Source organism: Anomaloglossus baeobatrachus, chromosome 7 (genome assembly GCF_048569485.1).
Source record: "Anomaloglossus baeobatrachus isolate aAnoBae1 chromosome 7, aAnoBae1.hap1, whole genome shotgun sequence".
Classification (NCBI taxonomy): Eukaryota; Metazoa; Chordata; class Amphibia; order Anura; family Aromobatidae; genus Anomaloglossus; species Anomaloglossus baeobatrachus.
In genome coordinates, this window is record NC_134359.1 from 56191577 (window position 1) to 56203760 (window position 12184).

The 12184-nt window shown below is 42.0% G+C and overlaps 1 protein-coding gene across 1 annotated transcript in view; it reads left to right on the forward strand.

Annotated features, from left to right (window-relative positions):
• Nucleotides 1-12184, forward strand: part of MYO3B (myosin IIIB) — a 544035-nt gene that overhangs the window by 311523 nt on the left and 220328 nt on the right. Inside the window, 5 exon segments of the mRNA XM_075319688.1 lie at nucleotides 2644-2858; nucleotides 3101-3238; nucleotides 6220-6373; nucleotides 7551-7639; nucleotides 8221-8365. Of these exon segments, the coding sequence (XP_075175803.1) occupies nucleotides 2644-2858; nucleotides 3101-3238; nucleotides 6220-6373; nucleotides 7551-7639; nucleotides 8221-8365 (741 nt within the window).

The following is a 12184-nucleotide window of genomic DNA, read 5'->3' on the forward strand; positions in this document are numbered from 1 at the left end:
GAGTTAAATTTGCTGAAAAACACCTCATGAAGCCAGCTCAGTTCTGGAAAAGTATTCTATGGACAGATGAGACAAAGATCAACCTGTACCAGAATGATGGGAAGAAAAAAGTTTGGAGAAGAAAGGGAACGGCACATGATCCAAGGCACACCACATCCTCTGTAAAACATGGTGGAGGCAACGTGATGGCATGGGCATGCATGGCTTTCAATGGCACTGGGTCACTTGTGTTTATTGATGACATAACAGCAGACAAGAGTAGCTGGATGAATTCTGAAGTGTACCGGGATATACTTTCAGTCCAGATTCAGCCAAATGCCGCAAAGTTGATCGGACGGCGCTTCATAGTACAGATGGACAATGACCCCAAGCATACAGCCAAAGCTACCCAGGAGTTCATGAGTGCAAAAAAGTGGAACATTCTGCAATGGCCAAGTCAATCACCAGATCTTAACCCAATTGAGCATGCATTTCACTTGCTCAAATCCAGACTTAAGATGGAAAGACCCACAAACAAGCAAGACCTGAAGGCTGCGGCTGTAAAGGCCTGGCAAAGCATTAAGAAGGAGGAAACCCAGCGTTTGGTGATGTCCATGGGTTCCAGACTTAAGGCAGTGATTGCCTCCAAAGGATTCGCAACAAAATATTGAAAATAAAAATATTTTGTTTGGGTTTGGTTTATTTGTCCAATTACTTTTGACCTCCTAAAATGTGGAGTGTTTGTAAAGAAATGTGTACAATTCCTACAATTTCTATCACATATTTTTGTTCAAACCTTCAAATTAAACGTTACAATCTGCACTTGAATTCTGTTGTAGAGGTTTCATTTCAAATCCAATGTGGTGGCATGCAGAGCCCAACTCGCGAAAATTCTGTCACTGTCCAAATATTTCTGGACCTAACTGTGTCTAAAAAGCATTTGTGGTCCACTTGTCTTATTTCCTTAAAGTGGAAAACCCATCTAACAATATGTATCAGCAGCTCTTCTATGAAATGATCAAAGTATTGGGCATCTTAAATGTAACCTGTCAGAAGTTTTTTGCTATGTAATCTGAAAGCAGCACGGTGTAGTGGCAGAGACCGCGATACCAACGATGAGTCACTTAGTTTACTGGGTGCAGCAGTTATGAGGAAGTCACAGTTTTCTCTGCTGCAGAGCTAACAGAACCCTGAATTCTGGATAACCCCACCCACACCACTGATTGGCAGCTATCTGTTGTGGGGGCGGGTTTACACAGAGCAGAATGACTATATGGCACAAGACACCTTGTTCTGTAGTGATAATCTCCTGCTTATAAAACACTGATTTTTTTGAAGCACGAACACCCAGCCTAGTAGGATTCGGCTCACTGCCCCTGCATAATGGTTCTCTCAGATTACATAGCAATAATCTGCTGACAGATTCTCTTTAACACTAATGATCCCCAATCCTTTTTTTTGTCCTCCTGGTCTGCAATTTTGGTGAACAGTCGCAAACATCACAATTTGGTGATCTAACATTTTGCTAAAATCTAGTTTGCTGTAATTGTCATTGTATGTGTTAGTTTTGTCTGTGGAATAAACCTCTTAATTTCTGTAATGTGAATAGATATGTGCTCTTCATTATTATTATTATTATTATTTATTATTATAGCGCCAATTATTTCATGGCGCTTTACAAGTGAAAGAGGGTATACGTACAACAATCATTTACAATACAAAACAGACTGGTATAGGAGGAGAGAGGACCCTGCCCGCGAGGGCTCACAGTCTACAGGGAATGGGTGAGGATACAGTAGGTGAGGACAGAGCTGGTTGCGCGATGGTGTACTGGACTGAGGGCTATTGTAGGTTGTAGGCTTGTTGGAAGAGATGGGTCTTGAGGTTGAAGCTTACCACGGTAGGGGAGAGTCTGATGTGCTGAGGTAGAGTGTTACAGAGTATGGGGGAGATACGGGAGAAATCTTGTATGTGATTGTGGGAAGAGGAGATAAGAGAGGAGTACAGAAGGAGATATTGTGAGGATCTGAGGTTGTGTGCAAGAACCGGGAGACTAGGTCACGGATGTAAGGAGGAGACAGGTTGTGCATGGCTTTGTATGTCATTATTAATTTTTTGAACTGGAGTCATTGGGTGATGGGAAGCCAGTGAAGGGATTGGCAGAGTGGCGAGGCTGGGGAAGAGAGAGTGGAGAGGTGAATTAAGTGGGCCGCAGAGTTTAGGATAGATTGGAGGGGTGCAAGAGTGTTGGAAGGGAGGTCAGAGAGCAGGAGGTTGCAGTAGTCAAGGCGGGAGATGATGAGGGCATGTACTAATGTTTTTGCTGATTCTTGGATAAGGAAAGAATGGATCCAGGAGATGTTTTTGAGTTGTAATCGGCATGAGTTGAAGAGGACTTGGATGTGTGGCTTGAAGGATAGAGTAGAGTCAAGGGTTACTCCAAGGCAACGAGCTTGTGAGACTGGGGAGAGTGAGCAACCACCAAGTTTGATGGCAAGGCTTGTTGGAGGAGTTGAGTGAGGAGAAGGAAAGGGAATAAATTCTGTTTTGTCCATGTTAAGCTTTAGGAATCGCACAGAGAATTATATTTTTTTTTGTTATTTTACTGTACATGTCATCTATTTTTTGCTATAAATTTGTGCTACGTTTCCTCCATTCTTACAGCTGCTGCCCTTCTTAGTATTGGTGCTGAAGAGTTGCAGGAAGCCCTCACCTCACACTGTGTAGTGACAAGAGGGGAGACAATTATCCGCACCAACACCGTGGATAAAGCAGCCGATGTCCGAGACGCCATGTCCAAAGCTCTGTATGGAAGGCTTTTTAGCTGGATTGTGAACCGGATTAACACCCTCCTTCAGCCTGACAAAAATATATGGCAAGTCAATACAGAATCTCAATGAACAGTTTATTGAACCCTTTTTATTTTTTTTTTTACATTCTTGCTAACGATATTCAAACATGCAAATCTAATTGTGATTAAGAAAAAAATGCATTAATTTTATAGAATATGCAAATCCCAGGGAAGTGGAAGTTATTATTTTAATCCTAAGATTTACATTATAGCAAATCATCTGTAATTATAAACGGACGCTCCCTTTTGTTTCTCCCTAGCAATGCGGAGAGTGGCATGAACGTGGGCATTCTGGATATTTTTGGATTTGAAAACTTCAAACGGAATTCTTTCGAACAGCTTTGCATTAATATTGCCAACGAGCAGATTCAGTTTTATTTTAATCAGCATATATTTGCATTGGAGCAGGTAAGTTGTCAACTTTTGTCGACACAATGCATATACACTGCCGTAAAAAAGTATCCGATTCCTTCAAGGTGGATTTCAGATCTTTGAGTCATCAGAAAATGACCTACAGTTTAAATCCGGTTTTGTGTTAAACTTATTTATTTTTTTCTATTTTCTTATAATATTTTCAATATCACAATAATTTTTGAAGACTCACACTTCTAGTTCTGTATAGATGACTTTTCGGAAGTCTCATTTATCATTACAGGCTAACCTCCAATGAAAGGTAAAACATCACACACAAACATTTAAGTTGTATTTACAGAAGCCATTTAAATGAGCGCGTTCGACTATAGTACTATCATGCAGAGCAGCGCTTATGTACCAAACTCCCCATCTACACCGTGTGCAGAATTATTAGGCAAATGAGTATTTTGATCACATGATCATTTTTGTACAGGTTGTCCTGCTCAAAGCTGTATGGGCTGAGAGCCAACTACCAATTAAGTGAATCAGGTGATGTGCCTCTCTGTAATGAGGAGGGGTGCGGTGTAATGACATCAACACCCTATATAAGGGGTGCTTAATTATTAGGCAACTTCCTTTCCTTTGGTAAAATGGGTCAGAAGAGAGATTTGATGGGCTCTGAAAAGTCCAAAATTGTGAGATGTCTTGCAGGGGGATGCAGGAGTCTTGAAATTGCCAAACTTTTGAAGCGTGATCACCGAACAATTAAGGGTTTCATGGCAAATAGCCAACATGGTCGCAAGAAGCGTGTTGGGTAAAAAAGGCGCAAATAACTGCCCATGAATTGAGGAAAATCAAGTGTGAAGCTGCCAAGATGCCATTTGCCACCAGTTTGTCCATATTTCAGAGCTGCAATGTTACTGGAGTATCAAAAAGCACAAGGTGTGCCATACTCAGGGCCAAGGTAAGGAAGGCTGAAAAACCACCACCTTTGAACAACAAACATAAGATAAAATGTCAAGACTGGGCCAAGAAATATCTTAAGACTGATTTTTCAAAGGTTTTATGGACTGATGAAATGAGAATGACTCTTGATGGACCAGATGGATGGCCAGAGGCTGGATCAGTAAAGGGCAGAGAGCTCCACTCTGACTCATTCGCCAGCAAGATGGAGGTGGGGACTGGTATGGGCTGGTATCATCAAAGATAAACTTGTGGGATCTTTTCGGCTTGAGGATGGAGTGAAACTCAACTCCCAGACCTACTGCCAGTTTCTGGAAGACAACTTCTTCAAGCAGTGGTGCAGGAAGAAGTCGGTATCATTCAAGGAAAACATGATTTTCATGCAGGACAATGCTCCATCACATGCATCCAACTACTCAACAGCGTGGCTGTCCAGTAAAGGTCTAAAAGATGAAAAAATAATGACATGGCCCCATTGTTCGCCTGATCTGAACCCCATAGAGAACCTGTGGTCCCTCATAAAATGTAAGATCTACAGGAAGGGAGAACAGTACACCTCTCGGAACAGTGTCTGGAGGCTGTGGTGGCTGCTGCACGCAATGTTGATCGTAAACAGATCAAGCAACTGACAGAATCTATGGATGGTCGGCTGTTGAGTGTCATCACCATAAAGAAAGGTGGCTATTTTGGTCACTAATGTTTTGGGGGTTTTGTTTTTGCATGTCAGAAATGTTTATTTCTAAATTTTGTGCAGTTATATTGGTTTACCTGGTGAAAATAAACAAGTGAGATGAGAATATATTTGGTTTATATTAAGTTGCCTAATAATTCTGCACGGTAATAGTTACCTGCACAGACAGATATCCTCCTAAGATAGCCAAATCTAAAAAACCCCACTCCAACTTCCAAAAAAATTAAGCTTTGATATTTATGAGTCTTTTGGGTTGATTGAGAACATAGTTGTTGATCAATAATAAAAGAATCCTCTAAAATACAACTTGCCTAATAATTCTGCACACAGTGTATACTGACAAAGAACAATGGCGTAGAACGATCACTAATAAATAATTCTGTCTCCGTACAGATCATGTTATTGGCAGCACATCTCCTGTTTACAGTGGGCAATGTGCTGCCGAGAACATGGCAGAAAAACAAACAAAAAAATCCACAGGATTTATGCAACATGTGACCACGGTCTTACAGGCATAAAAAAGCAACATGTCATACAGTGAAACTTGTATAAATATGTAAAATTTCTGGCTACTATGACTATAAATATGCTCAACGCCCCTCACTGCCAAGTGGGTGTGGCTAGGGGCATGGCCCAAAATTTTTTAGTACTTATGTATGCCTGGGAGCCAAGTATTTGTACCTTTGGGGTGGTATTGGTACTTATGCAGCCATGGGTTTCAAGGCAGGGGCTATTCGTACCTTTGTGGGAGTATTGGTACTTATGCACCCAGCGCAGCTGCTATTTGTACCTTTGTGGGGGTATTAGTACTTATTTATCCTTCTATGGATGGAATATGTCTGTATGCACTTTGTTTTGTTTTGCGCTTGGAGTAGTTATGGAGTTCACCCATTGTCTTGTTGCTTCCTCCCTGCTCTTATTTTCCTTCTTATCACATATTGTCTAATACCTCTGTGTGAGCATGTTGTGTGATAGCGTTTTGGATTTCCCTGTTTGTCTATTTCTGTGGGTTTAATCACTCCTGTCCCGGCCCTCCCCTGGGATAGGGGGAAGTGGTACTAGATCAGGACTGGTCAGGAGCAGGGCCAGGAAGGAGACTCAGACATCCTCACCTTCAAATGCAAATGTATCTCTGAGATCCGGGATAGCTAAGGCCCCATAGCACGAGGAACAGTCTAGGAGCCCTAGTCAGCTATCTCCATACTCACCGTGACATTGCCATGCATCATAACATGGAACCCACTAGAGAAAACTAATATCTCCATATTGCAGTGAATACAGCGAATAACTGTAACCGGAAACATTGGAGACTATAAAAAAAAATCTAATTTATAATTGATTAAAAATGATCAGCTAAATGAGTTACATTTTTCATCAACAGATGGAATATCAGAGTGAAGGAATAGATGCCGCGCTGGTGAACTACGAGGACAATCGGCCTCTATTAGATACTTTTCTTCAGAAACCCATGGGGCTTTTGTCTCTGCTAGATGAAGAGAGTCGGTTCCCACAAGCAACGGACCAGACTTTAGTTGGTATACAAAACAAAATGCTTACATGTGTATTGTCGTGCTTTATTCTATGACCTCAAACATGTGAAACAGCATTAATCATTTACAACTTAAGAAAAATGATGAAATTTAAGTGATGATTAGAGTTGAGTAAAAATATTTCGCACAGCCCTCGTTCTGCATCCAATTTGGCCTCTGTTGAAGCCAGAAACAAACAGTCTTAGCTTCAGGGCCCATCATGATGTTGCAGGGTGTAGTAAGTGCACAATACAAGACTGAGGACACCAGCCACAAGAGTGGAATAGTGCTAGCACGCCGACTTACTCGCTGCCCCGGCCGGGTCCAGTTCTCCCCTGCTGCCACGCGGTCTTCCATATGCTCTCCTGCCTTCCTCTCCTCTTGTGCCCTGTACATGCCACACAGGGTTCCCATGAGTGCACCTAAGGGCCAGCGTGCCATTCCCCAAACATGCCTCTCAGCCTATGGCTGAGAGGCATTTTGTATTTAAGGCACCCTCCCATTAGGGGAGGTGCCAGCGCAACACCTTGTGTTAGTCAGTGTCCTGTCTGTCTAGCTAGTTGTCAGGTCCCATTATCACTGTGTCCATTACTTATATCTGAGTATGTCTACCTGTCCCTACCGTGCCCACCATACATGTCTTTACCCGCCTGTCTAGCCTGCCTCAGTCATCCTGCCTGTACCTGAGTCCGTCACCTCTCCTGGGGGTCAGCTGGCACAGTCTCGGTCACTGCCTTGATAATTCGCCTCGCAGTGGGCGCTTAGTTAGCCCTTCCTACTAAAGGGTAAGCCCGGGTCCCCCTTGTAGTCCAGTGGATCCACTAATCCCGCTCGCTGACCCTATACCGGCCTCGAGTGTTACAAGTGGAGACTGTCATAGTCTGGCTGATAGACCATAGTGGGTGCCCAGCCATTGAAATCTTTCTGCTCTTCTGTACTGATGACATTGCACCAGGGCCAATGTTGCACAGCTATAATGTCCTGTAAGGGTGTAGATTCTCCTCTGTGGCATCATTGGCTTTTCTTTATGATTATCCCAATATCATATGGTAATCCCATTGAGGCACAGCAATATTGGATTATTCTAAACTGGATAATATGCTAAAATATATTCTATATTTTTATACTAAAGATATAAGAAACTCCTCATAAATATTGATGAAGTCAAATTTTCTCTTTCCAGATAAATTTGAAGATAATCTAAGAAGCAAATACTTTTGGAGGCCAAAATGCGTGGAGCTTTGTTTCGGTATTCAACATTACGCTGGAAAGGTGTGCCAATTAATTTACCTTAATTGATTAAAATCCTGGGGGCACTAGTGTGCATAGAAGAGATTGAGCCTCTAGGGGGATTCTCAAATAATGATAAGGAAGATAGTCTAGTGTTTTCTAATGTTTTTACCGTCCATATCCTTTCCATATCCCTTGGGATAATTTCCTATCTCTTTAGTTGCTACCAGTGCTGTAAGGAAGTCCCAACTGGAACAAGTCACCTGATGGCAAATTTCTGGGCGCATCTAGGGCTATGTACCCACCTTTTATGGGACCCGTAAGAGCTGTATATCGGCTGTTTCTATAAAGTACACCATTGTCTACACACATATAAGAGAAAAAGTGTGTAGTGGACCCATAAAGTCGTTCTTACTACTGACATGTAAAACAATATCAGAAACATTATGAGGTTGCCAAAATTAAGGGCCTGGGGTTGTATATATATATTTGTGAATTGTTCAGAGTGTACGTCATGCAGAAAAAGCTTTAAAAATGAATGAAAAATTTGATAATAAAATTCCATATTCCTTGAATTGATCTTGTATAATTTTTCTTACCATTCTTGTGTAATTCGTTTGCAGGTCCTCTACGACGCTTGTGGTTTTCTGGAGAAGAATAGAGATACCCTGCCCGCTGACATTGTCGTCCTATTGAGAACATCAGAAAATAAACTTCTTCAGCAGCTCTTCTCCAGTCCTCTAACCAAAACAGGTATTAATGACAATCGTTGAGTAAAGGGTACTTTACACGCTGCGATATCGGTACCGATATCGCTAGCGAGCGTACCCGCCCACGTCGGTTGTGCGTCACGGGCACATCACTGCCCGTGGCGCACAACATCGCTAGGAACAGTCACACATACTTACCTGCATAGCGACGTCGCTGTGACCGGCCAACCACCTCCTTTCTAAGGGGGTGGTTTGTTCGGCGTCATAGCGATGTCACTAAGCGGTTGCCCAATACAAGCAGAGGCGCGGAGATGAGCGGGACGTAACATCCCGCCCACCTCCTTCCTCCCTCATTGCTGGCGGTCGCAGGTAAGGAGATGTTCCCAGTTCCTGCGGTGTCACACATTGCGATGTGTGCTGCCGCAGGAACGACGAACAACATCGTACCTGCACATACAACGATTTTTGGTAAATGAACGACCTCTCAAAAAAGCAATGATTTTTACCTCTTTTGCGATCGTTGAAGGTCGCTCGTACGTGTCACACACTGCGATGTCGCTAACAACGCTGGATGTGCGTCACAAACACCGTGACCCCGACGATAAATTGTTAGCGATGTCGCAGCGTGTAAATGGCCCTTAAGTTCTACGACCCATCATAGAAGAGGTTCAGTGCCCATATTGATCAGAGATCTTTGCTCTCATCAAAAAGGTAGCGCTTTGAAACAATGAGATATGGGAGAAGGTAATGGAGCTCTCCTGGTTGTCTGTATGTAACACTTATTTCAGCGTATTTGTGGCCAGCTTTCCACCTCAGTATTGAGTAGAAGGGCGTGCATAGAAATCATAGTTGAATTTCTAATTAACCCCCCCAAAAAAAGAATATTCAGCTGGGTCACAGAAGAGCTTATTTCACCACTTTACAGCCCTTTACCAAGTAATTTTCCTCCTATTGAAGGACCTAGACTCCCCTTTCATTGCAGCCATAAAGTGTGATGGCAACAAAAGTGCCCCACAAATACTGTATGATACCACACAATAAATAACCTACACAGTATGATGACCCTACTGTACCCCCATTCAACTACCCCAGCAATGAATGGTGACCCTAACATTGTAAGATCCCCAGCTGTGACCCCCACACAGCCCTCCATGTAGTATAATAGGCCTACATACAGTATAATGGCCCTTACCATCCTTCCAAATTGTATAATGGCCCCCACACAGCCCTCTCCACAGTATGACGGTCTTCACACAAACCTTCATACTGTATAATTGCTTTCACACAGTATAATGGCCCTCATATAGCTCTAGATAAAGTATAAAAGCTCCCTCATAGCCCTCCAAATATTATAATGGCCTCACAGCCTTCCATATAGTATATCGCTCCGCCATAGTCATCCATACAGAATCGGCCCAGCATAGTCGTCCATATCGTCTGCTGCCCCAGATACCATTATACTGCCCCATATTTCGTATGCTGCCCCACATAGCATTCTGCTTCCCCACATAGTATTATGCAGCCCCATATAGCATGGTGCTGCCCCGCACAGCATTATGCAGATCCACATAGTATTATGCTGCCCCACATAGTTTTATGCAGCCCCCACGTAGCATTATACAGCCCCCACATAGCATTATGCAGCCCTCACATAGCATTATGCAGCCCCCACATAGCATTAGGCTTTCCCATGTAGTATTATGAAGCCCCACATAGGATTATGCAGACCCCATATAGTATTATGTTGGTCCAGTCTTAAACAGTATATTGATACTATAAGGGCAGTGTAACCCCCTGGTGTATTGTGACCTTGGTTATTTTGGTCTCACAAATTACTTTTCTTCCGTTATCTTATTTATATTACAGAGGTTGAACTAACTAATTTTCCCAGTCTCTGACTGGACACAATACGTGTAGGTCTCTGTCTTGGGCAAAAGAGCAGTGTGGGGGTAAAATGCTTTTGCACTGTTATATTTCATATACAGCCATGGCTGAAAGTGTTGACACCATTGAAATTGTTCCAGAAAATGCTAAATCATTGCTCTGAACAGCAGAAGCAATCGGACAGTGCAGGCATAAAGTCAGCAAAAGTGACTAATAAAATCAATAAAAAAATGTAAAAAAAAGTTTTTAAAAATATGAAAAAAACCCTAACAGTTCAAATCACCCCCTTTTGTCCCATTGAAAATAAAACAATAATAAAAAAATACACATTTGGTATCGAGTTCACTAATGCCCGATCTATCAAAATGTAAAATCAATTAATCTTATTGGTACATGGCATAGCGAGAAAAACAATCAAAATGCCAGAATTACATTTTGTTGGTCGCTGCAACATTGCAATAAAATGCAATAACAGGAGATCAAAACATCACATCTACCCAAAAATGTATAATTAAAAGCACCAGCTCAAGATGCAAAATAGAAGCCATTACTGAGCCCCAAATCCCAAAAATTAGAACGCTACAGGTCTTTGAAAATGGCGACAAAATGCAGTTCTTATTTTTTTTTTTTTACAAACTTCTGAATTTTTTTCACTTCTTAGATGAAAGTCAAACTATACATGTTTGGTATCTACAAAATTGTACTAACCTGGGGAATCATAATACCAAGTCAGATATACCATATAGTGAACATGGTACATAAAAATACCAAAAAATAATTCTGGAACTGCACTTGGGATTTTTTTTCCATTGTCCAGTATAATATGGGGCAGAATGAATGCTGTCATTCAAAAGTACCACTCATCCCACAATAAACAAGCCCTGGAAGATATAAAGTCAGATCCAATTTTTTGTTTCCCTCCTTTTTTCTCATTAGGTATCTTGAATTTGTGTTATAGCTTCAGTCTGAGCAAACACTGTATTACATACGACGAGTAAAATATCAACCAAACTCGCTTCTGTGAGCTGCTTCCTGTAGATGGCGATATTATCCTCAACTAATTGTTAGGTGTTAGGAAAACAAAAATATGAGTTTCACAGATTACATTTGAAACATTCTTAAATAATCAATCACCGAAAAAATCAATGTGCTTATATAGGTAGGTGGGTAGAAATAATAATATTAATAATAATAACCCACATATTTCACAGCACATTAGAATTAACAATAAAAATTTATGGGGACGTGTGTCTATGTTTGCACACATACTGTACAAAATCCATATATAAACCAAAGAATTCAACAGCTTTCTGTGTGCACCAAGATATTTGTAAACATTGAATATATTAATACTTAAATGGCAGTAATGCCAAATAAACTGCTTATAAAATTTAGGTACTTAGCTTACAAATTGACCACCAACCACGACAAGGCAGATTCTTCTAGGCTGGCTGTTAGACTTGAGACCCTGCGCTGTCCCTTATCTCGGAGGTAGGCTTGATGGTAGCCCAGCCCGAGCCCCTAGCGTGACCCTAACTCCAGTCAGGAGCTTGATCTTACTCCCCCTCTCCCATACCCTTGGGGCAGGTTGGAGAACACAAAGATAAAACCCCACAAAACGACACAGACAAGGGAGAACAGAAACTCATACACACAGCACTCAACGCACACAGGAGAGACAATATGTGCACCGGAGAGCAACGAAAATGGGGAGAAAATAACGCACAACAGGGACTACTCATACCACTCAAAAAAGCAACACGGATCACCACAAACAGTAGAAACACCAAGACCGGGAATCGCTGAAGCTATCATCAGCACATACTGGAAGAGAGACTCGCTTTAAATAGGGAGGAGACAGCACCACGTGAAAATTAGCCACCTGACCTCTTAGGTCCTGCTCACAAGTCTGCAGGAATTAACTCCAGCAGAACTGAAGACCAGTGAGCCTGAATCAGCCAACACCCGGCTCAGGCTGAATAGTCCAGAAGCC